This window comes from Vollenhovia emeryi, unplaced genomic scaffold (genome assembly GCF_000949405.1).
Source record: "Vollenhovia emeryi isolate VEMERY1.0 unplaced genomic scaffold, V.emery_V1.0 DF939142.1, whole genome shotgun sequence".
Classification (NCBI taxonomy): domain Eukaryota; kingdom Metazoa; phylum Arthropoda; class Insecta; order Hymenoptera; family Formicidae; genus Vollenhovia; species Vollenhovia emeryi.
In genome coordinates, this window is record NW_011967224.1 from 854,862 (window position 1) to 880,939 (window position 26,078).

The window sequence follows — 26,078 nt, forward strand, 5'->3', positions numbered from 1 at the left end:
CAATTGTAGCGGCGCCATACTTACAGTAGCGTGCATAACCTCAAAATTGTATTTTAATCGTAAGAGTCGCGTTTACCAATTAATTGAAACGAATAGAATGGAAAGTATTGAAGATTGGCTCATGAATGACATATTGTTCCTAGCAAACCTTGAGCAATTACGGAAAATGGCAACCGCTACAGTTGTAGCGGACAGTTTTGCCGAAACGCACTCGTGTAGCGCTACCGTAGCGCTATAGTAGCAGCATAGTATAACTAGTATGCCCCCATCCCTTTGATCTTTTCGGTTTCGATCACGTGGTATTCCGCCATTACTTTGATGTGTGAAATCCTTTCACACTGTCACACTACCACATATACCAACATCCGTCTCATTAACTACACCAAAATAATGGCGGATGCGCAGAATGATCGGCGCAAAACGAAACAAATGACAGAGTGGCCATACTAGTTATACTACTATGGTAGCAGTGTCTTGCCGGAACGCACTCAATGTGTCACGTTCATCGGTAACTTACACGAGGAAAAAAGATTCGTTGGCACAGCACATTTTGCGCTCTTACAGCGATTGTCATTGGCCGGTGAGATGCGGCCGTCCCGCGATTGGCGTTGCTAGGCGCGCGGTGAATTGTTTATGACACACGACAAGAGCTACATATAATAAACAACTCCCCGTGCGTCTAGCAACGCCGATCGCGAGACAGCCGCATCTCGCAGATGGGTGGTAGGCCGGGCTAAAATAGCAATTTTTAGTAACTAATAACTCATTAACTATTGCAAAAATTGCAAAATGGTACAGGACTTTTCGACTCAGTCTAGTCCGCTCTATTCGTAAATAAGAGGTGAAGTGGGTATTACATAACACCCTGTAGATAGCGGAGATTCCTTGAGAATACTGGCTATTGTAGAACTCTTCTAGAACTATTCTGTAGTTAGCGTAGCTGATATGACTTTTTTCGCGACTCGAGGTACCACGAGATGCATATTTTTATGTGTTACTTTTGCTATCTAAGTCAACAGAACTATTTCTAAAATCTATCTGAAACATACAACTATTGCGGGTGCAAATGGAATCGTTAAAATTGTCGATTTTTGAAAATAAGGTGCCAATTTCGCAGTGGCGTATTATAATTCGTATGTCAATATAAGTAGATTCCATCGGTTCTTATTTCCATCAGATGTTAAGGTGATACGTTGTATTGCAATATCGAGCGGACATTTTGTTTTAATTTATCGCGATAAATGTAATCTCTCGCTGTCCGGGCAACCAACTCGACAAAGATATATCTGCCGATGATGTCTCTTGATGGATCAGCATTTAACTTCGGGAAGGGGGAGTCATCCAGACTGTTAATAGGGATCGGGACCCGTATATTCCGTACGCCTAACTTCCTCTCTGGGGATAAGAATAAGAGAGGAAGTCAGCCGCGTTATAATTCCTTTACGCTCGCGTCGTCTGCAGTAGAGTAAACTGACGTTGCGGCGGACACGTGCGGAATGTATCGTCGCGGTATTTCGTCGTATGTGTGACATGTATTATATTTCATACTTTTCAATATATGTTCTATACTAAAAACTTGATATTCAACAGTTAAGTATGTAAATATATAAATCGATTTTAGATTAATTTGAAACAAGATCAGAAATGGAAAGAAAGAAAATAAGCATCGCAAATATGTAGATAACATGTACTTAATATTATTCATTACGTGCGCCTCATACTAGGAACTCTCGAAAGTTTTGGAGTGAAATATTTTCTCCGTGGTTCTATTTTCACTCCAAAAACTTTAGAGAGAACTTGATATTTAGCAGATAGACAAATGTAGTCCATTAAGTGTTCGTAATTTAATTCGAAATAAAAAATAAAAGTATGAATGAGAAAAGTATTCAAGAGCATGCGGTAATCGCGTTAAAGCCAGCAGTAGATATTCGGCCTGTCTCCGATTGCCAATGATGTCTTCTCCCTAGACACGTGTCTTCTATTATCAGACAGAACCGACATCATGTCGCGACGTAATGTCGTAATTCGATTTACAAAAATATGCTCTGGGTAATAACTTGTACGTCTTTTATATATAGTGCAATCGCTTTGTATATAGTAGCTTGACGAAACGTTTTTCATGTACGGTCATGGTCAAAAGGTTTGCTCGACGTTTTACAATAAGTTTTCGAAATATTCGTATGTACCATTGCAAACATATTCGTACATGTCCGTGAACAATAGCTATAATCTCTCGCATGATAGACTGTACTGCCGAAATTTATCATGAAACGTCGGGCAACCTTTCTGACCACGATTGTACATAATATAACACGAAACACAAAAATGACCAGGACACCCTGGGGTGTATCTGACAAAGATTGTGGACAGTAGCCTCCTTAAGGAAACACGTAAACTTGGCAATAGATCGAGCTTCCAGATACCCTTTACAATTCCGGTGACCATGCAGCCTGCGAAAGAGAGAGATTTCTAGATACATAGTAATAGAGAATTGTCGGCAATCATCGAGCGATAAGATCGCCGCGGGCCTCCTTCATTTTCGTGCTTCATTTAGCGAAAAGGGAGCAGCTACCAGCTTATTTTAGTATATTTTTGCTCTCACGTTTTTTTCATTCAAGTTAGTTGGAGCGTACTATTACTGTTTCACTGTCGAGACTTTATACCCCTCGTTACATCGACCAATCAAGCCGGCTTTTACAGAAAGACTAGACCATTGTTGCATTATCGCTAATGTACCTCCGATCTATCGATGGGAGAAAAATCCTTCTCCACAAAGGAGAGATCGTAAAGACACCGTTGTTGAACTTATCGGGAAGCTTCACTTACCCGCGGAGCCACCGCATATTTTCGAAATACGAGGGGCTGGTTGAGTTAATATTTACAGTGCGGGAGGGTCGCGAAAAGACAGAGAAAGAGAGAATGAAAGAGGGGTTTTACCACGTACGCGGGTACGTATAAAGGCTTAGGTACCTCTACCACTATCCACATGAAAATCTAATCACGACAGCCCCCTACGAGCGCACGCCTCGCGTTACGAACCGCCAATGTAACTAAACTAACGAAATTGAGTTAGGTGCCGCGCATCGCTGTGCCGCAACTCCTCGTCAAACTAAATCCAGTGCGCCCCTCTTCTGTTCGCGCCGCATGTCAGGGCCACCGTCAGAACGAACGAGAGGCCTCTCGACTTAACCGGGTAAAATGATTTCGCGATTCCGAGACAGGGTATTCCCGGCAGCAGCCGGCTTGTCGATTCGTCGGGGATCGTTCGGGAGGAACAATCGATCGACAGCCCCCCACTCGTACGATAATTACGTGATATTCGCTCGCGGAAATACTGGCGCGAATATTTTTCTTGCTGCCTAAGACAAATACGCACGGCCAAGTTATATTTATCAAAACATTGTGATAAGTGGCGAAGATGTGGCACCGGACTCGCGTGGACGAGGATTGACCGCGCGACGAGCTATAATATAATATCCGTGTTACGGAAGTAATTCACCTTTCGTGAACCATCTAAAAAAATAGAGCGTTCTTACCAAATTGTTTCAGGCCAGTATTCATAGTCGAGATCGTGTATTCAGGACTGTCATTCAAGATCATCTTTAGATACTCCGTAGCCACTGAAGTGTTCCGTACAGCATCTTTAGGTAAATTCAAGACGGTCTTGAATATAAGATCCGACTATAAATACCGGCCTTACACGGTCTTCTGATAACAAAAGTGTATCAGCGTGTAACACTTATTAGCGTCACAAATTTCAGGTCACTCTTAGCGATACTATCTTTAAATGATCGAATACATCTTCAAAGATTAAGATAACGAGGGTGTGCGAGGGAACTCGTTCGCATTGGCGAAAGGGTCATAATAATTGGGAGAACAAAGGCGTTCGTCAAGAAACGAAATCCCGTTAGATTATCCCGGAGTCCGGCTCCGTATACGGTAGGAAATATCGGCATTACCTTGTTGACCGAAAACCCGAAACTTAGGGTCAGTGCGGCAAGTCGGGCCATTCCGCCTCATCCCGATGGACTTACGAGATTAAGCGGTTCGCGCGCGAGTTTGATCGAGTCTTCTAAGTCCTTTCATTACGGAGCTGCTGGGGAGCGTAGGATTATTATTACGGTAAGAAGTAGCCCGCGTCTTGTTTGTTAAACGAGGGGAGAAAAGAAGGCGCAAAAGGGGTTGGCGGGGCCGATGGCTCAACACCGCGTGAGTCACGTATCGCTGATCAATCGAGGATACCTCTCGCGATAAGTATATGCCGATACGGTGTACTGTTCGACGTTGCGTTACCAATATCCCTCCAAGCCTTGTTTTAAATCTTTGATTAATCAGAGCCTCTGATTCAGAGGCAGAACGAACAATAGATCGCGAACGCTTCATCGGTTTCCTATCAGCGAACTCGGAAAGCCTTAGGATTTTCTGAAAAAGCGAATTGGAAGATTTCTTTTTAATTGAAAAAGAGAGTCAATCCCTGGCAATAATTTTTCCTTGATTCTACTTTTGAAGTCTTGTTTTTGACTTTACTTGACAAACACGAGAAACCATTTGCACCAACCTGATAATAAAACTGAACAATGCAATAGCTTTAGTGAAAAATTTGAAAATACAGACCGATACTGCCACGAGAAATTAATAATTCGAATAATAATAGAAGACATTTAGTATTTTCAGGCGTAATGTTGTCATTTCTGTATGTTATCAGGTGCTAACCGAGTCAGAGCATCGTCGACTACAACGATAGATCATTTCGAAATTCATCAAGGTACCCACATATTACAGGTAAGTTTGCTCCTCCATCTCGCCAAACTACAGCGCCTCCGATTAAAATTTTTCTTTCATATCACAATAAATGTTGCGTCGCAAGCTCTTAGAATTCTCCGATCAAAATTGAGTCTGTCGAGTAAATTAAAATATATTTAAAGTATAAATTATAATAATAATTCGGAAAAAAAATCAATATTTGCGCCATCTCTCTCTTTCAAGAGAGGGAATCTGTATAAATGTTCGGGAGGCGTTCTGCGTTTATCGCCTGGGAATATTCGATCGGGAGTTACTCAAGTATTTCGTATTTTCTGTCGCCAGTCCCTGGACGGCTTTGCGATGGCTGTCGCGGCTGATGGTAGATTCCTGTACATATCCGAGACCGTTTCGATATATCTCGGCCTCTCACAGGTAAGCGCGGCTCGTCGTTATGGCGGCCACGTCGATGAAGTCGGGAACGACGACGGGCGCGGGTCAAGGGGTGCGTAGGGGAAAAGTGATAACGATAACGAGAAAGCGAAAGCGAGTAAAAAGCAACGTGGGCGCGCCAAACGCGAATGCAACGTGTACCGTCAGCCGGAAGGCCAGAGATAGTAGAAAGATATAAAGACACGGCTGGAGGAGGAGGAGGAAGAGAAGAGGAGGGAAAAGTTGACGGAAGAGAAGGAGGTTGAAACGTTGAAGTGGTAGCGGCGGCGGTGGTGGTGGCGGCGATGGTTGCAGAGGTAGCGAAAGAGGAGGAGAAGGAAAAGTTGATAGCGTTGTAGAAGAATAAGGAGGAGAGGTCAAGGGAGGAAAAGAGGAGAAGGTTGTACGAGTTGGCGGCCATACTGGCTGGCACGACGGCGAGCATGACATAGAACGGGGGGAGCGAGGGGGAGGAAAGGGAGGATGGGATGGGTGGATGGCGGCGGGCGGAGGTGGTCGCATGCGGCTCACGTAGCCTCTGCACGGCGGCGTGTTCGCCATTCCTAATGCCGCGAGCGAGAAGGTGGACGGGGAAAGAGAGTAGAGAAGAGCGTTGCCAGGGGGGTAAAGCGGGGTGGAGGAGGGTACGGGAGGTGACCGGTGTAGCTCTAGCCTCTCGGTTCTCTGCGAAGCTCGTGGGGCAATCAATAGGGTGTTTCGGGGATTCGGAAAACCGACGGGAAAGCCGACGTTGGCACAAACATGGCCGCGGCGTCCGTTCACCTCCCCCAGTTTCCTCGAGCCCGGCGTACCCCCTGCGTACCCCCTGCGTACCTCTTGCGTACCCTTGCGAACCCCTGCGAACCCCTGCGTGCCTCACGCCGAAACCGACTCGTGGCGGCACGGCGCGATTCTATCCCCCCCGGCAGGCACTGTCGGAATGAGATAAATCCCGCCGTGAAAAAGGAGAGACCATTGTTTTTAATTCCAGGTAGAGATGACGGGGTCGAGCGTTTTCGACTACGTTCATCAGCAGGATCACGCCGAGGTCGCAGAGCAGCTCGGTCTGGGTCTTGCGTCGTCGACGAGCACCTCGGCCCCGCACTCGTCCAATTCCGGTCTGGCCTCGCCTAGCAGCGGCGCCTCGGAGGAGCACGGTTCATCCTCCACTGCAAATCCCGACGGTAGATCTCTACGTTACGTCACCCCTCCTCCCATGGTTGCCATTGACCCTTCAACTGCGAAAATTAAACACGATCTGATTTTTTTTTACATAAAAATGAATGTTTAACACGTTGCTTTTACGGTGACCGACACGCTTGACTTTCGTCATTAAAAGAAACTTAAATAATATTGTATGAAAAAATGCAACCAAATTGCAATAATTGCAATAATTGCCAATCTGATAGTAAAAGGGTCAAAGAATGCAATGTATCCGATATTTCGGGGACTTATTTCCTTCATGTACGCATCTATCCTCAGTGTCCTCGGTAATGTCGCTGACGTCGACCGGACTCTACAAGGGGTACGATCGGGCGTTTTGCGTTAGGATGAAATCCACTCTGACGAAGAGGGGGTGTCATTTCAAGTCGTCGGGTTATCGGGTAAGCGATAATCGTGCTTGGTAATCTTAACGAAATCTCGATTTGCTCATCTTCTCGTAGTGTTAGCGCTATTTAACGCGTGACAGCCCTAAGATTGTGCGAGATAATTTTATATTTTCTTTACACGCGCGTACACGCAGGTCGTGCTGTTGCTGTGTCGTTTGAGGCCGCAATTTATATTCAACCACACAAGAAAGTCCGCGCCGCCTTTGATGGGCATGGTCGGGCTGGCTATCGCGCTTCCACCTCCCAGCGTGCACGAAATTCGTCTTGAGACCGATATGTTCGTCACACGGATCAGTTTCGACTTTCGGATAGCGCATTGCGAACCAAAGTGAGTACTGCCCGCGGCAAATCGTGCCTGTGGCATCATTCAAGAAGACTAGCACGAGAGAACATTTAACTCTTTCGAACCACATGGAAATTTTTTATTTTAAGTCAATATATGCGCATGTGTGACTAGAGGTTGCACGAGGCCCCACGATAAGACAATATTCGTGGAAATATTGTATCGATCGTAAAAATGTTTATCTTGCCTTGACTTTGAGTGAACTTTTGTAACAACACTCTTGTTTCGTCTTGTCTTATATCGATTTTTAAAAAACTTCAGCAATCTTGACAATTTCGTCTTGGTATTGTCTTCATAATTAATTTAAAATGCTGTCTTGGTTTTCTCTCGAACTACGAGACAAAATCAAGACAATATCAAGACTAGTCTCTATCTCGTGGAACCCTAGTGTGACGCACTGTAAATCTTATTCCACATATTTCTTGGCGCGGTTTCCTGCCTGAAACGGACGAACAAACAGTCGCTTTATAATAGCAGCGTTGTATTTCGTGCTCTTCAGGGTGTCCGAATTGCTGGACTACACTGCCGACGAATTGACGGGGAAGAATCTCTACACGCTGTGCCACGGCGAGGACGCGAATCGTCTCCGGAAGTCTCACATAGATCGTGAGTATAACTGGTCATGAATTACGTTCGCCACGTTCGATCGTAGTCAAGTCGAGTAGGTACCGTTTGCACGATCGCGCACAGAGTCACGCGCGAGAGGGGTCCTCGCTCGCTCTCCCCAATGTTTTCTGTGTAATGTTCGAAGGAATGTACGCGTGTGAATCCCAAGTAATTCGCCTTAAACAATAGTTGCGCCACGTGAATTTTTGTGAGCCTCGAACACGTCGCCGTGACCGCGATCCGTTGCCGTACCGATGCCATAACAATCGTGGGAGGTGACGTTTTGCCGGGTACTCCCGACACATACGACGATGTGCTTCTCTAATAGCAGTATTTCGTTTCTCGATTAGTCTAAGACGAGAGATGACATAAAAAGAATGGGGTTTACGAAATAAACAAGGGACACTAAATACGGACGAGTGAGAGAAATAATAGCTGGGAGGAAGAAAATGAGTTGCAAAATTTGCAAGAAGTAGCAAGTCGAGAAAGGGATACGCAAAAATGATCGAGAACAAAACTTTTCTCTCGAAATTTGTCTCTATCGAGCGAAAATCAACTGTGACAGATTTTTTTTTTACTAACGAATGTGATAGTGTCGAACCGCTAAGTAAAATCGGCAAATGAGAATTAAATTAGTGCCGCCAAAAAATGAACATCTCTTTTCTGAAAGTGCAAAGTAAGTTTAGCCTCTGTCTCCTTTTTTTCCGCTGCAGTCTGTACTCGAGAAACAATTAACGAAAATAGAGCCGTCACGTTATCCATATACATACGTTCCCAACAAACAAAGCCGATAGATCTGCTACGCAGAATTTCTTGCTCCTATTGTTCTAGGAAAATACTTTGGTGAAAGAGCGCGATGGGTGTCAAAGCTGTCCGGGAAGAGAGAAAAGCACGAAAGTATTAATACGTTGGTCTTTTCGACTGCGCGCGACCGCTTGCAGATTTAGTAAGTACGTATCTGTTTGTATTTGAACGTTTCACGATTACTACGTAGGCATTGGGGCTAACGTTTCTCATTGATTATTCGAACGCATAGATAACTCCGCATATCCGCAATTGTAGCTGTAGATATATAACTCTCGCGCGATTCCCTTGTAAAACGAACGGATATCGCTCTTTCGTTAATTGAGTATTTTCGAGATACGATAACGCACAGATTTCTGAGATGAATCTATCTACACATGTATATGAAGATTTGATACCTCATAAAAGATATACGATGTCGCCACGAAATTCTTTCACGTGTCTTCGTCGGTTCGATCTCTCGAACAGCGATAAGCTATTTTCCCGACACAACTAAGCACATTGTCAAAGATAGTTACCGACAGTTGTCGATAATTTTTAGAACTTTGTTCTAACGAGTTAACAAACGATTCGGCAAATCCTTTTAAGAATGAACGGAATATCTTTTGCGGGACAGGCTGCGACCGGCACTTCTAAGAGCATTATACAGAGATGAAATGGAACATTTACACCCCGAAGACAAGTAAATGATCGGGACCAAGATTCGCATTCGATATGTGGGTATACACATATATGGAATGCTCATCTTCTCCTTCATCGTCGTACAAACGGTAGCTTCGACTAATTATACAGTACTTCCGAAAAAGTGCGAAGTACTTGGAAACACAAGAAAATCTAATTATACTTAATATTTCCGCGGATATATTTCTCACGGATATAAATCGACACCCTCGAAAAATGCTTAGCTGCAATTGTGATTTTAGTGATCAATAAAGGACAAGTGCTGACGCATTACTATCGGCTGATGAACAAGAGCGGTGGATTCACGTGGCTACAGACGTGCGCCACCGTCGTGTGCAATTCGAAAAATGCCGAAGAACAAAATATCATTTGCGTCAATTATGTCATAAGGTGAGTCATCAAATAAGTGAGTAACGAACGACAGACTGACTTTCTCGTCAAACCTTATTGTGTTTAATCGTCTTTTTTATAGCGGTCGAGAATACGAAAATTTAATTATGGACTGCTGTCAGTTAGAGGACGGCGTTACCGGCGTCAAGAGGGAAGATACAGCCGGGAATGATCCGGAGAACGGATCGCCGGACGCTGACAGAGGAGGTACAAAACGTTCTTTGGTTTAGCGAAAAGTACAAATTTTCCGGCCCGTCGATCCCGGCAAGTTCTCATCTTCCTCCATCTTGAGGCAATATTCGTTGCGACTTTTGATTTCAGAGGGTCGTAGTCGAGGCGGCCCTACGAATCAGCATCAAGAGCAATCGCATCGGTCGCCACCCGAGGAACGGGAGGAGAGCCATGCGTCGGAAAGCGAGAAACGAGGTAGCCGGCATCACGACAATATAGCCCAGTTGCAACAGGAGTCGCAAACAGCGGTCGGGAATCTCGGCACGCTCGTAGTGAGATTGCGAGGGCATAAACGGAAAATTCAAGATGACGACAGCAGCTCCAACGAAGAGGAGGACGAGGAGGAGGCTACGGCGAAGGAATCGAATGGCGAGAGAACCCACGCGCTTAGTCCTAGCGCGACATCCACGCACTCAATCTCGGCCACCGAACAGGCGCTCTGTTCAGCGAGTCCAAAGTCGCGTCGCGCCGAGGGCAGCAGGATGGATAGCGCCGAGAGCACGGGAACTTCGGTGAAAGACTTGGAGCAGGCTATGTCGAAACACCTGCCGGGGAGCTCGCTAAAGTCAAACTCACCGGCAGCGCTTCACCAGCCAACAGATTTCAGCACAGACGCGTTATTAAAGCAGCAGCAGCAGCGAAGTACAATACAATGGATCGGCGCGCATCATCATCTAGGCCATCTAAGTCCGCAGCAGTCTGCTGCCGCCCCTTTACCCGCTTCCGCGCTTCTTAGACAACTTTACGCTGCCAATCGGGAGAGCGTGATACGCGCTAATGTGCACGGGATTACGTCAAGCGGCGGTACGCGCGCTCCCACATCGGCCGGTATCTACTACCCGGGCGAAACCGCCCCTAATGGACCTCTGCCCACGCCACCGGGCTCGGAGGGTTCTAGTACGTACGGTGAGCACCAATTTGTGCTCGCTGCTCACAATCAAAAAGCATCAAATGGCACCAGCTGCGCCGACGCTTTCACCAGTCTAGTTTCATCGTACACGTCCGCTACTGCGGCCGGCTACTCGGTAGACTATCATTCAGCAATGACGCCGCCATCGTCGGTCTCGCCGCGGGACAAGCAGCAACAGCAGCAGCAGCAGCAACAACAACAGCAGCAACAGCAGCAGCAGCAGCAATTGCATCCCGTGATAAGCAGCTACGAAGGCTCGTCGGCGTACGCGGAGCCCGTTCTTCGTCACCAATACGAACCGGCCCAGCCGTTACCCTTGAAACCCCAGGTGTACTCGGCCACTGTCCATCCGAGTGCCTTAGACGCCGCAGCGGCATACGCCTCGGCAGGTCTGACGGAACAATCGCAGTTCTACCATCATCCGGCCAGTAGCGCCGGCTTCCACATCTACCACCCGAGCAACAAGTCAACGGCGAACGGCTGGTACACCTCGGCCTCCTAGTGGCCCCACCCATAGGAGTCCCACCGCCCGTGTACGCGGAACACGTGTACTTAAGCGACTGTAATTAAACCCAAAGCCCTCTTTCTCGTGCATATCAGTGATACGCTATCTTGTCGCTATCTTTAGCGATTTATCGTTGGCGAGCGATCTTCGTTGTCGTTAGGACCGGCGGGGAGGCTTCACCTCGCTGCTCCTTCCTGTCGAATCGTCGAGACTCGGCGCTGTAACAATCGCTCTCTTCTCCATTATGTAGAATGATTTATTGTAATATAATGAATAAATTATTATATATATGTTGACTTTCCGGAAGTATCTGCGTAAGTATGGAGCCAACTGAAAAACTCATGCGTGTTCACCGTGCGTGTTCCAAGTGATTTAACGCGACGCTCAAAGAGATCGTAATATATCTAAGGATTCGCAATTTATTATATATGTGTGATATACAGGACGATTTTTAATAATATAATCCGTACTTCAAATAATGAGCACAGAAAAATGATGTTGTATAGATATGAATTATTCCAGTCTTCTTATTTTTATAATAAATTAACAATATAAATATATTTCACCACTTTAAATATTGTCTTGAATTTATTATAATTTGGAGAAGTTTAAACAAGATATGTTCATGTATCATTTGTTCTCGTTTCGAGCTTTATACTTACTTTGAAGTATTCACATGTAATTAAGAATTATCCTGTATATGTATGTATCATAATTATATTGTTTCATTTTTAATTGCGTTTTAAGACATCTGTATTTATGTAAATTTATTTCTCCAAGACGCTTGGATACGTGATTAGGCGATAGTTGGAATATGCTTTAAAAATCTTCGTAAAATCATCAGAATTATTAAGAGAAATTCAAACTTGAATTGGAGTCGGATCACATTATCTCTTGTTAAAATATTTTCTTATAATTGTGACGATTTTTCGGTCAAAAGATACACGTTCCAACTCCCACCAAATCCCTCATCGAGCCATTTTGAAAGAGAGAATTTACAGAGGAACAGGTATCTTAAAATAAACGAGGAGACAACTTCTGAGAAATTGTCTTCGCATTGTGTTAAATATTACTAATCAAATATTACCGTGTAAGCGGTAATTTACTCCAGTATGGTACTTGGAATATTTCGTTGTGCGATGATGATTTTCATAAAGCGGATGATACAATCCTGTCTCTCTCTCATACGCTTCAACGTTTATTTCATTTAATAAGAGAAAAAGTTGATAAAATTTATTTTGATGTCATACGAAGGGTGTTTGAAAAATAGGACGACATACTTAAGAGAAATCGCTATCTCTATTAATTTGCGCTGACGTCTCCGTTTTAGTCAATTAATTGAATTTGTTATTCGGAATGCGCCATGTACAATCGGTCTGTTCCAAAGAGTTTGTTGTTGCAAGCTTCTTGTTTTATATTTCAATTTGCGATTGAGGAAGTAGTGAGACTTCTCAGTAGAAAGTAAAGGATAATTGATGATCTATATTCGATTGTTATCCCATATTTCGCGTCCACGTTCAACAATCGTAACTGTCGAAAAATGATTAAAAAAATAAAAGAGTTACGAGACTGGCGAAAGAACGAAATGCAACATGCAGTCGCATGGAAACGGAAAGCAATTCGGAGGAAAAAAAACACGAGTGATATTAAAAAGACACTTTTATTAAATACGCACTGAGATTCTTTACTTATTAAGGACAAGAGACATTTGTATGTATATTTATAGACTGCTCTAGCGATTTTACCTTTTAAATGTAGGATAGTTGAAAATGTAGATATCGAGAGGGGACACGTATCGCGCACGCGAGAAAAAGTCAACATTGCTCTGGAGGTAGCGAATTCTTTTACGAAAGTTATTGTATTTTAATGTTTAAACATTTTGACCAGTTGTTTTTGACAAGTACACGTGTAAATACAGCTTACGTGCCTAAAAGTTCACTCGCTCAGCATTCATCGCTTTCTTTCGTGCTCAATTTAGATTTTGAAATACGTCTGCAACGTTTACAAGTTTCTCCCACGTAATAACATTGATTTGCAGAAATTTGTAATTTCGCATGCTTGGAAGCAACATCACCCGACGAAGCAAGTCTGCCAGGTGAAATCGTAAGTAAACATTTCGTAAATAATATTAGTAAGTAACTGAATATTTTTGTGGTATGGAGAAGACATCAATAATTTAGGATAGAACCTAAATTATTCATGTTTATTAAAGAACTTCATTCATAATTTTCTCAATTGAAAAGCACACCACACATTACAAAAAGTTTCTAGACGAAAAACACAAGAATAGGACACGTAATTTATTTTTATTCAATTTCGTTCTCCATATAAAAAAAGTTTATTCAAATCATTATATCGTTTCCTTTTTCAGAACTTAGTATTATTATTCGCATTAACGCTTTCTTCGTACATAAACGTGGAAAATGCATGTTCTCTGTTCAACGCGATCGTTGTATTACATATCGATTTAGTAGCAAGAAATAACGAATATATTATTCGTATAAAAATGACTTATGTACATTTTCATTTTGTATGATCAGTATGCATTTACATGATCAGTATACAATTATTATTATCGTTATCGTTTCTGCTGTTATTGTTGTCATTATAATTATTCTTAATACTACATTAGTATTAAATTACTACAGTGAGTTTGGAGATAATGTTAAAAAAAATCTGTAAAATAATCACATAAACAAGTGAAAATAAAATAAATCTAAAAAGTATAATAAAAAAAAAGTATTAAACGCACTTTGGACGGTAGACATTTCGATTAATACTGTAAACTATAAAAAAAGAGAACGAAATATATAAGTTTATCTGTAGTAAAGACAACTTTGTACATGGAAAATCTAGTTATATTACATAAAATGCTCTTTTATGCTCCATCGTAAAATATATTTAAGTTAAAACGTATAACAACACACATTAGAAAATGATGATTGCATAATTTAACCAGTTTTTTCATTCGCACAAAGAACGTATGCGAAATGCAAAAATAAGAATCATTCATCATTGTAATTGCACTTCAAGGAATTTGTGATATACTGACAGTTATATTATGCAGACTTGCAAGAAATATATTAAGAAATAATATGGAATGACAATCTCGTGAACGTTATACATATATAGCGAAATAAGATCCGAAAAAGTTAACTAAAACTCAGACTTACAATTAGTTTTACAAAATGTAATCGCGACTTCTGAATATCTTTTAAATTTCAATTTATAGCATGGTCCACATAAAGTATTACAGACTGTATGATCGAAAACTATTAGAAATAACGACAAAATATTTTCTAGTGTTTCAAAGTTCATTAGGCCTCTTTGTGGTCTGTTGTCAATTCTTCAGAGCGATATCACTACTCGTACAAAAATAATCTCTGAATCGAATTAACAACTGGGCTTATTAATTAAAAATTTGAGTATTTTACAAGTCCGTTGTAAAATCTTGTAACGGAATTCAAGTTTGTTTCTGAATTTTAACCGCCCTTTTTGGATTCTATTTCTGTGATGTCGTGTGCCACTGACACAAAATTATAACACACATAAAAAGCCAATAGTTGAGTGGAGCAAAAGAGACTTTATCCTTATCAAAGATGTATATATATTTTAGATTAAGTTAATGTGTACTCATTACTTCTCTCTAACGCATAAATATCTAATATGATGCATTTCAGTTTTTAGATAAACCACTCTTTCTTTTTCTGGACTTGATGGCCAGTGGCAGAATTTACAACCGCTGAGTCCGGATCGAGGGCAATTTCAGCACCCTTGTCTTCTTGCGTCAAGTATTCGCCTTTATGCCTAGACATATATCTGCCTATAAGAATAGCCATGATCACAAGTGCGATCAAAATAACCGCCAGGACGCTTCCCAGAACAGCTGTGTCAGTCTCGTTGTACGCCGCTCTCACTTTTTCCTCATCTACATCAGGCGGTGGTCGCGTCTCCATGATATCTGGCGGATGCGTGATCGGCTCGACCCCGCAGAAGTCTTCGGTCAAAGGAGTACCGAGTGAACGCACATTACCAGGTCCGTTCTCTTGGAAGAGCAACTTTAGCGGATATATGTCGTCAAATTCAACTCTCGATATGCAGCCCGTGAACCCTTCCGTCATAGATTCGTTTTTACCGATGTACATGTACTGGATATTGTTGAATTGCGCATCTGCGGAATTTTTTATGTTAAAATTGAACTCCTTCGGTTCATAATTATCAACCTGCATTATGAGAGTGGCGCCTGAATTCTTTCTGCCGATCCTGACATCGTGATATTGTCCCAAACCGAAATGCTTGAGCGGGAATATGACCTCTTGCCGTTCGAAACCGAAGTCGAATACCACGCGTAAATGTCCGCTATTTGAAACCATTATAGTCATGTATTCTCCAGAAATGTTGGAGAACAGGCCTAATAGAAATCCTCTCGGGTTCGTTGTCGTAAAGCCAATGCGTATTTTTTCAGCGATGGTGGAACGCCAGCTGCCCATGAAGTCGTACTTCACCATCGAACTAGGTCGCATGTTCACGCCAATCTCTGAAAATAATAATTTAAATAATAATAACCAAGATTAATAGAGAGAGAGCAGCCGGTCTCTGAAATGCACATTTGCTCGAAATATCTCTTCTACTTACCGTCCGCGCAAATTGGTCCCTTAAATGCGGTCCATCTGCAGTCGCACCAGTATCCATCGTATTTTTCGTGGCACGTGCCATTGTTGAGGCAAGGATTACTCTCACACCTGCCAGTACAACCTTCCGTAACGCCGTACAATCCGCGCTGAGCGTGACTTCTCAGGTCTTGTAATTGACCGTTGAGCAGAAGCGCTCGTATGCAACCGACGAATCCGTCCCTGTAATCGGTCGTAGCACCCACTACGAATCTCGAGGTAAGATGCAACGCTCGCACGGGACCTGGAGATTCTCGCGCTTCATTCTTCAGCGCCCCGTCGAGGACAATCCGAGCCTCCTTGCGATTTCTCTCCACCGACACGGAATGCCACCGATCGTCAGCAAAGTTGTTAGATGTTTGTACGCTAACAGTAACCCTCCCTTCACCGGCCACATACTGGAAGTTTATCTGATTTCCATCGGTTATGGAAATCTTGATGTAATCGGTGGGTCCTTTGCTATGAATTATCACGGCGTTCGGCATAGTGGTCTTAAACTCGAAATAAATGTCGCCGCTGTGCCCAATATCGAAGGTCGGCAAATTGATGGTAGCGTCCACTACACGGAATGTGACTACATTCTTGAACAAGTCTGTAATCAGATGACCACGTGATACATTCATGCCGATGAGAATTGATTATATTAATAGTTATAAATATCGATTATCTATTCACTGTATGTACATTGAAACGAGACAAAATTGAACTTACTTTCGCCCTCACAAATGAGCGGACCCAACGTATAACGACCTTCTTTTTCGTCGAGCGGCGTACCGGTGTCGCCGAAACGTAACTGTCTAACGGGAAGATACTCCTTTTCTGTAATATCCCCACCGTCCTGTTGCCATGACTCCAGACTAGCGTCGCAATTGCACCACTTGGCAGGATCCACGCAATTTCCAAGTATACCGCATTCGCACTTTCGCGACCCGGGCAATGCGCCACCCCAATAATCCATCTTTTGATTATTCCGACTCACCCACCACGAGTTTGGTCTAAAGTAATCGCCTGGAGGAACTGGAAATGATCGCAAAGGTTGATAAAATAAAAAGTATCTCAGGGTACCAAGATGCAAAATATTTAAGATAATTACCTGGGGAATTAAATAATCTGGAATGTTTGCATTCGTAATTTATCCTTTGTCTGCAGCTTATAGATCGATTTAATAAAGCATCTATTTGATCAAAGTCAGCGTCGTAATTAACTTCCTGGATAAAGCTGCCAGGTTCTTCAAATCCATCGACGGGAGTCGATTGCTCGTTACCATGATGTAAAGTCGTCATTACGCGGCCGTCGGTGTAGAACTGGCAAGTGACAGGGAAAGGCTTCAAGGGCCCGCTGCCGTCCACGTCGATTTTAATTTCCGCTTGCAGATTTGACGGATCCTCCATATTCTTATATGCTTCGCACGATAGGGGATTTAATGCTGCATAAAATTGTAACATCGTTAATTTCGGCAAAGATATTTTATATTTTACTAACATTTTATATATTACTCACAGGTGTGGCAAACGGCGCCGGAGTATCCGGTGTTGGCACAATCACAGAAGAACTCGTCAGAATTTTGACGACAAACCCCCGAGTGCTTACAAGGATTCGGATTACAGCGATCCACCATCTGACAAGAGTCGAAGACAACCTCGTTCTTACAGCAGTACTCATTTTCCTTCCAGTCGGTCGGCAATTTATAATTTCCATCGATACTTATCATTCTCATACAGCCAACAAAGCCGTAACTGCTCTCTTTTCCGATTACACCGATTACACCGCCGCTTACACCGCCGACAAAATAGTACGCTCCGGTAAACATATCCAGGAGACGCTCCGTTCTCATCGGGCGCCCATCGACATTTAAGATAAGTAAATTTTTGGCAATCGTTAAAATTACTTGATGCCATTTTCCATCATTGAACGTCTCGTAAAAATTGTCCAAAGTTGCGAACGGATACTCCATCGTTTGTATGTCGACTTTCAATTTACCTTTTTCCAGATATAGCTATACGTTAAAGATAAGCAAATTTAATTGCGCTATATTTACTAGCAGCATTAAATGCTGTGCTCGAGGAATTGAAATGAAAATGTGCACCAACCTTAACGTAGCCCCGACTCGTGAACTTATGGAAAAGAATTATTCCTGTCTCTTCGTACGTTCGAAACGCGAGAGAGACGTTCATGGATGGTACACCCTCGTAACCTTTCAGCTGAGCATAAGATCCGGGGGTTAAAAACGTGACGGGTATTATCGGAGGTTCCGGACAGGTGTAGAATGTGTTGATCTTGTTGTATCGCAAATTCTCATCTGTGATTTCTGTCTCCTTCAGCTCGCGAATTATACTCGTTGCATTTAAATAAAAATTCTCTATACAACCGGTGAAATTTTGGGTCACCACTAAGCCATCCTGTTTGTTGGGCACACCGCCGATGTAGAGCTAGGAGAAGCATTAATTCCGAATGTTAATCCGAATGCGTTGACATAACTGATCGAGCGCCAAAGCGCTTTTGCGTTCATTAAAAAGAAAGTCACCTCTCGATTTAAATCCAGTCGATGAAACTCTCCCTCTATTCTGCCTTTAATTAATACTCTGTCGACGGAGAACGAAATATTTTTCCGATTGCGTGAAATTAAAACATCGTGCCACATATTGTCGTCCAGAAGACTGCCGACAGATAAACTTGTCATAATGCGGGATCCGAGATCGATATTAAGCAACATCCTATTATCGCGCAATTGCAAGGCTATATAATCACCCTGCGTACCGCGGGAATACATTAATACGCCATCGGCATTGTTCGTCTTAAAACGGAAACGTAGAAAATGTCTGTCGGTCTCGATAGGCTCTCTGAGCAAATCTAGCCGTATGAGCGAGGACCCGTTAAAGGAAACAACGTCGGACACTGAAATGTAAAACAATAGATTTGTCACTTCGTAAACTGATATACCGTTTCGCACAAGGCAGACGCATATAATTATTATCTCGTACCGTATTCGCATCCATAAAGCTCGATCCTCAGCGATATCCTGTCTCGCCATCGTGTTGGATTTATTCTAATCCATTGTGCTATTATCGGTACCTCAAACTTATTAAGCTTTATTCTATCTCCGTCTACGTTACCTTTAAACATCTGTAGAAAGAAAGGGGAATTGAGAACGCTTAGGGTGCTGCTGTTTTAAATCGATATTCCCTGTTTGCTACCTCAGTGTCAATCAATAATAATTAACGCCGCGACAATCGTGCAGAATTTAAACAAATTGCGTGCATGCTGTAAGTCAAAAGTAAACACTCGTGAGAAGAGTAGCTTATCAGAAATAGATAACTGTTCGCCAAACAGTTAATTTAGATTTATTGAAAATTGTATATACATTGAAAGGATCGTAGAAGTTAATTTAATTGCACGATTTATATTGCGCGCACTCAGGCAAAGGTCACTCGCTTGTATCAGTTTTTAATAAATGCAACGAATGTTACCCAATCACCGTTAATTGCATAAGTATGTACGTTAGTGTAGGCAACTGTTAGTAACAGACACGCCAATATTAAGTGCGAACATATGACTATGAGAGCTATAGATATGGTGTCGTTATACTAGACGAGATCCCAAAGGAGAAAATATTCTTTCTAATCGATTATAAATTTCTCATCTGTAATTTTTATACGCGTGTGTATAAATTTCATAAATAGATTTTTGGAAATAGTCTGTATGAAATATCGAATAGCCGAGCATTTGAATCACTTATCAGTTCTATCATCGAATCTGCTATATTTAAAATTTTACCGTTCTCTTGTTGAGCAAAGATGTTTGACAAAATCAAAAGATACGTTTAGACGATACAAGTGCAAAGGCGGAGATAAAATCTCATTTGTAGTCGAAATATACGAGTCTCTAAGCTCTAAGCTCCTTATAAGTTCCTTCGGATCATATAATGACACCATAATAATTAATAAAAAATTGTCAAACCCCAATAGCGACTATTAGAACAGAAGATTCCAAATAGTATCTTTCAATATATGAGAGGGTTTTTACAGAATTTCATTTCGTTAATGGAATTTCTACAAAAGAACAACGATTAAGAAACTTCATATCAGCTTATTATCAGTGTACATAAAAGAACAAAAAGAATATCGGAATAGATCTTTTTAGAAAATTTTACAAACATCCAAACAAAATATTTTACATTATTACAAAATATACATTTTATATATTTGTGTGTGTGTGTGTGTGTGTGTGTGCGCGTGTGTGTGTGTGTATATTTGTGTGTTGTGTAAAAGAATCACCCTGTATATACGTGAGAGTAGAAAAATTGTAAACTCTATCCGTGAAATTTAATACCTCATCTATACCATCCTGGCTTTCATAACTGGCCCAAGCCTGGCCATCTTCAGAATATTGGATAATATATTCTGTCACGTATTCATTAGTATGTGCCCGCCCTCGCGTAGCAATGCTGCGTATCTCATATCTGGCCCCCAGCTCCATAGTAAGATGTTGATTGTAACTGCTTTGTTCTGGTGACCATGCGGAATCTCCTGTAAAGCCCAGCCCCATGTCCATGTGTAAGAGGCGAAAAGTAGAAGCGAAGCATGCAAATGGACATAGGAAATAATGAAAGGAGTGAATTTAATTTATTTCGTGATAACTCTCGCTAGTCAATCTTCAGCTCTAAGTTTCAGCTATCGTATGACTTTTTATTTTAATATGTTATCCTGCATCCCAATGCAATGTACGTTTATATGTTAGAAAAAATATTTAGCAAAATAAGAATTGACATAATGAGAAAAAAATATGATCGGTGCAAAGCATTGTCCATGTGGAAGTCTTTGTAAAGCACATTAAGATACTTACCATAACAAACCTGATTATATTATTCGTAATGTAAAATGCTCTATTTATTATTCTATACATATTTACATAGATTATCGCGCTACTTTCTACGAGCATGCATAAGCAGCAAGTCTCAGCACATCATTAAATTGTTATTATTAAAAGCAAACGTGTTAAAAACGAGATAAGATAGTGAAATGGCACCGAGAGAGAAAGAGCTTACCTTCGCATAGCCATCTTCTTCCTTAAAATCCACATAATCGAGTCCGTTGGTACCATAGCTAATACGATATTCCATAACATATTCGTTCTGCAACGATCGTCCCTGAGTCGCCACAGCTGTGATGTTCATCACTTGGCCCAAGTCGATTATTAAATACTGACCGAAATCAGAGCTGCTAGCCGTCCATGCGTTTCCGCCTACACCACAACATTTATGCATGCATGCAACTCCAAGTAAACGTAGGAAAGTGCTTACGAATAATGGGACAGAACATAGCCAAATAATCAAAATTAATCCTGACAATACTTTGCTTTTATACTCAGAGTCTAATTCGTGTGTGGTTGTACCAAACTTGTACGCTGCAAACTCAAACCTTTTAGACTGCAATAGGATGCAAAAGGCATTACATTATAATTCTTGTGAAAGAGATGAAGTCATTCTTCAAAGTAGCATTCGGTATCACGAACATCACGTACGGAGACGCTGAATTTAACGATTCTCTCTTTACATTTCAATGATGGAAAATTTTGATCGTGTTTCTTAAGGCTTTTTACGTTTACTCTATACAAAGATTGGAAAACAAAGTTCTTTTTTGTAACTTGACCGCGTTGTAATATCTTGCATATGGGAAATTATTCACAGTCCGTAAGGTAATTAAAGAAATTATCGAAGTATTACTTAGTGCTTTATTATTTTGTAATTAAATTAATATACAATATATAATATCCCATATTTTACTGCTGACATTATTAAGAGACTCTTTGACGTATAGAAATATCATATGAATCTTATAAAATAAAACTACGGCTGTTCGTATTTTGCAAAATATTGGATTGTGTACTGCGGATCTATCGGAAAAAGTGGAACTGCACCCGCCATAAGTTTGTCATAATTCATTATCTCAAACAGGGTATTAGGCAATCGTAATGAATTATCGTTTCCTTGCAATGCTACGGCAACGCAATGTCGTGAGTCGAGTAAGGTCTCTTCGAATAGCCAATCTTGCTTAACTCCGTTGACATGCAAAACTGTGTCGGTTGTGATCGAGCCTTCGCTTAATTTCGAATTTGTCCGAAAATCTATACTCCCTAGATCAACGGAAACTCCCACGCCAAGCGCTTTAACGTAGCTCTCTTTTAATGCCCAATGTCTATAAAACATGAATATTTGCTCCGCTTCCGGTTTGCCCGAGCCTCTGATCTCCTCCCACTCAGCCGCGGAGAAATGTTTGTTCATCAGACGAAAGAAATTGGGGATGTTTTTGCCCTCGTTGTAATCTAATGTCATAACGTCTACACCTAGTTTCACGTTCCTAATCTCGCCCGCTAGTACCGTGTAAGAACCGTGATGAGAAACGTTAAAGCTCACGACGGTAGAGCCGTCCTTTAACACAGGCCTGTTGTGCTCGTCTCTGACGAAAATAATTTTATCATACGGAAGACCGGCATACTCGTTGACGAACTTTCTCAATAATAATCTGCCCACGAGGGAAGCTCGGACGTCCTTACGAAATCTAAATCTATTTAGCCTCTCTTTCTCGTCGCTTTGTATACAAGAGGTCGCGTGCTCAAATTCCCGCTCGCTCGGGTTCCACTCTTTCCAGTTAAATGCCCAACGAATGGCTGACGACATTCTAACGATATTGACGCTAAGCATAATCGTTCAAACCGCTCGACTATAGTTCGTACATCCCGTGCACTCTTTGGCTGGTCTGGTATCACAGTCGTATATTCTTAAATTATATGTCTCTGATTATAAAAGCAATGCTTTTCGAAATATCTCGTTTGAGATACTCTCCAGGCTACTTGCTAGGATCCACCTGAAGCAAATATAAATTTATTACACTAGGTTCGTTTTGCTTTTAATCCAAGTGATTGTTATTACATGTATTTCCACTTAAAGTGCTACACGGCAAAGACGTGGATAAACGCGACGAGTGTAAAGTGATTGAACGATGAGTCATGTGGTGAGCGCGTATAGGCTCACCTAATTCTCATAATTGAGCAGAGCGGCCGGCGGTGTGCGCTGGCACTAAATGAATTTCTCGACTCTTACCGGAGTTCTTTTCATTGGGAAATATCGCATAGTATTAGCAGAATCATTTGTAACTATTATTAATGCAAACGAAAGCAAATGTAGTGCACATTATAGATAACGACAGACTTGATAGGAATAGAGGGCAAGCATCAGTCTCCTACTGCTAGTATCGTATAACTATCTATTATAAAGTGTACAGTTGTACAATAATTCACGTCTAAGTGAAATGAGACCTGGACGGTAGGATTGAGTAGCCAAACGTGGAATTCTCACCATTTATCCTAGCGTTGTTCGGTCCCCTCTCCGGTAAGGAAGTTGTCGCTGTTAGGTGAGCTCTGTCCAAAAGAGGAAAGATGCACTCGTCGTCATCTAAGACACAATAGAATCGTATTCTCATTAAAATCTTTGCTGTACCTTTTTTTTTCTTTTTTAAAGAAACGCGAAAATCACAAGATATCCTACTGGCAAAGTATACGATGTATGGAAGCAAAACTCGTTCGGAAAAGCGTGCAAAACAATTTTATCTCGATCCAGCTGTTAAATTTTAACAATTAAAACCACATAAAGGACATCAAGTACAGAGATAGATTTTGCAGTAAAATTTACATTTTCTACCTCGCCAAAGATAAACATGAGAATCCTATCTCATAACAGAGGACTTTCCTCTATAACATGCAAAAGAATAAGTTGACGATTTCAGTAGTGAAGTTCAGTAAGCAAACTGTACAGTTTGCCAGGGGATTCGAGTAAAATACTGCAGCAGATTGGCGTCAAGTGTATCCACATTAAGCTTGCGCTTTTCCAATAGAGCCTACAGACACCGATCTAGCAAATTGCCATTAAAATCGAGCGGACTCGTGTAGCTTCAACAGAGCGGACCGTTTCGAGTGTAACAACATTCAGATTCCGCTTGGTTTCCGCGGTCAATCTGCCATCACGTTTTACCAGGCACGTTCTGTTGTATTTCTAGAGGCGGTCCACCGACAAAATTCGTAGCGGGCACTCGGTGAAATCTAGATTCGACGGATGTAACTATTCTGTGACGGAGTATACATCGCAGAGAGAAGTTGGACAGCAAAATAACGAAACGACGAGACCGCCGGACACGAAATGCGTGCGGGGCCCGTCGTGAACGATCCGCAATTCGCATAAGATTTTAAATGAAGATCCAACGGACATCTCTATCCGACTTTTCACGCCGTACACTTTCGTGTACACCGGGGATGCGTCCGGGCAGGTCACTATCGGCGCTATTTAGCGCTGAAAGGGTCATTCTATCCTTGTTGCTCATTACGTGTCGAAGAAAGATAGGTGACATTTTCAGCGTCAATAGCGAGCTCCGCAAATGTACCCTAGGAATCGCTGATGTCTTTCCATATGAATTTAGGCGCAAGTATAACACATGTACATTTTCCATGTACAGTGGTGAGAAAGGTCGTCCGCTTTCCTCTCCTCTCCTCCTTATATAAAAAAAGGCGTGTTAAGTCGATAGTCGGAAGTCTCAAAATTCTGTTGTCGCTTTTCCGAGATGCTGACCGGTTGTCTCGCGTGTGCGATACGATACATGCTTCAGTCGTGTTACTTGCAGCCGTCAAACCATGCGAATTTGTAGACAGAGCACATGGAGCGCTTGTGTTGTCCAGTTGTCTAATCCCTATATAAAAAAAGACGCGTTAAGTCGAAAGTCTCGAAGTATTGTCGTTTCTCCGAGATGCCGATTGGCTGACTCGCTTGCGCGACATGACTTGCTTCGGTCGCGTTACTTGCAGCTGTCAAACCATGCGAATTTTTAGCGAGATCAAATGACGCGCGCGCGCGCTTGTGTTGTCTAGTCAGGATAAATTTTGGAAATACCGTCTAGCGTGCGAAAGATTGTAGCTTTGCCTCGCAAATATGTGCAGTAGCGCATTATTAGACCAAAGGAATGATATGCACGAATATTTACGCAACGATGCACACAAATCTTGTGAAAACTTTCTGCAAAACGTCGGACAAGCTTTCCGATCACGACCGTATGTATATGCAAAATGTATAAATGTGCAGACATGTGCCCAGATTCATATCGGAAGGCGTCAGTGATTCCTCGTGTACGTGTGCGCTCAGCATCACGCCTTATGCGTGTGCGTATGTACGGCGACTCGAACGTTATCACACGGGCACACTGATCTGCAAATAGAAGACATACGCACTTCTCAGCTGCGAGCGAGACGAATAACAGACAAGAGCCCGAGGCGGGCTGGACGATCCGGCGCGCGTACGATGCACGCGGGCCGCGTCTCGCGTCTCGCGACGCGAGGACGCGGGTGCCCGCCGCGCGCCATGTTATCCCGAGATGGGCTGGGTCGTGCCAGGAAGTTACGACTCGTGCCACCATAACAGCACGACGCAGTCAGGTTGTACTTACAGGCGTACGCGAGCGAGCCCGCCGCTACGGCGAATGCGTACACGAGACACCCAAGAGCGGTCATCGTATCATCGCCCTCGCGCTTGGAAAACGTTTCTATTCCACGGCGAGAGATTCCCGGGCCCCGTACGGCAGACGCGCGGCCAAGAGAGACGAGACGACGTGCCACTCGCGATCTTCTCCGCGCGCGCGAGTCGCGGCTCCAGTTGGACTTCTGGTTTCTCGAGAGCGCGCACTCCGACAGCACGGTGGATTTGGGTGGAGCGGTGTCGCACCAATGAACACCGATGACGCGGATCGGCAACGAATGACGAATGACGTGACGCGGGGATGAATGCCGCGCTGTGCCGCGCCTCGTGCCAGTCGTGCTGCGACCGTTTCCGATGTATCGAATTAGTCATTCGACGCGCCGCAGAGACGCGTCGGACGTCGCGCCACATTCGCGTCTCTTTTACCTCTTGCGGATACAACTAACGGTAAGTTACCGTCGGTGACACGTAAATCATGTGGACTTATATCAACATTCGGCAAGAATGTTGATAAGTCAACATTTCCAAGACTTTTCAAAAATTCCGAGAATTTCGAACTTCAAATCGCGAAAATTGAAAGTCTAAAAACTGGCAAAGTATCAGAGGAAAACATGATCGGCAAAGAGGTGGCACTATCTAAAT

At 42.7% G+C, this 26,078-nt stretch overlaps 2 protein-coding genes across 12 annotated transcripts in view; one reads left to right on the forward strand and one right to left on the reverse strand.

Annotated features, from left to right (window-relative positions):
- The window catches only part of LOC105566760 (protein trachealess), a 96,973-nt gene extending 83,786 nt beyond the window's left edge, over positions 1–13,187 (forward strand). For all 8 annotated transcript variants that reach the window (XM_012021020.1, XM_012021021.1, XM_012021022.1 and 5 more), the window contains 9 exons: positions 4,706–4,782; positions 5,086–5,175; positions 6,164–6,356; positions 6,655–6,776; positions 6,917–7,110; positions 7,625–7,731; positions 9,459–9,606; positions 9,689–9,813; positions 9,928–13,187. In XM_012021020.1, coding sequence (XP_011876410.1) covers positions 4,706–4,782; positions 5,086–5,175; positions 6,164–6,356; positions 6,655–6,776; positions 6,917–7,110; positions 7,625–7,731; positions 9,459–9,606; positions 9,689–9,813; positions 9,928–11,249 — 2,378 coding nt within the window. In that variant the 3' untranslated portion in view covers positions 11,250–13,187. The remainder of the gene's footprint in view (positions 1–4,705; positions 4,783–5,085; positions 5,176–6,163; positions 6,357–6,654; positions 6,777–6,916; positions 7,111–7,624; positions 7,732–9,458; positions 9,607–9,688; positions 9,814–9,927) is intronic.
- Positions 13,188–13,542: 355 nt separating this feature from the next.
- On the reverse strand, positions 13,543–25,822 carry LOC105566762 (neurexin-4). Of its 4 annotated transcripts, none has more exons than XM_012021031.1 (11): positions 25,408–25,822; positions 23,277–23,372; positions 20,252–20,448; positions 18,904–19,045; positions 18,447–18,817; positions 18,013–18,351; positions 17,423–17,918; positions 17,016–17,348; positions 16,634–16,939; positions 15,888–16,514; positions 13,543–15,789 (listed from the first exon to the last, which is right to left on the reverse strand). In XM_012021031.1, the coding sequence occupies exons 1-11, from the start codon at positions 25,469–25,471 to the stop codon at positions 14,936–14,938; spliced, it is 3,825 nt and encodes a 1,274-aa protein (XP_011876421.1). In that variant the 5' UTR covers positions 25,472–25,822; the 3' UTR covers positions 13,543–14,935. The 4 variants fall into 4 exon arrangements, with proteins under 4 accessions (XP_011876421.1, XP_011876420.1, XP_011876423.1 ...); XM_012021030.1 differs by lacking the exon at positions 20,252–20,448 and adding an exon at positions 20,967–21,163 and having other exon boundaries at positions 25,408–25,821; XM_012021033.1 differs by lacking the exons at positions 20,252–20,448; positions 25,408–25,822 and adding an exon at positions 23,466–25,267.
- Positions 25,823–26,078: the final 256 nt, after the last annotated feature.

Bases quoted from the DNA above. Each gene is read 5' to 3' on its own strand.
- LOC105566762 (XM_012021031.1), bottom strand. From the start codon at position 25,471: ATGACCGCTCTTGGGTGTCTCGTGTACGCATTCGCCGTAGCGGCGGGC. The intron at 23,373-25,407 runs GTAAGTACAACC...ATTGTGTCTTAG, and splicing joins GGGCTCGCTCGCGTACGCCT to ATGACGACGAGTGCATCTTT. The intron at 18,818-18,903 runs GTACGAGATAAT...TTTACATTTCAG, and splicing joins GCTTTATGGATGCGAATACG to TGTCCGACGTTGTTTCCTTT.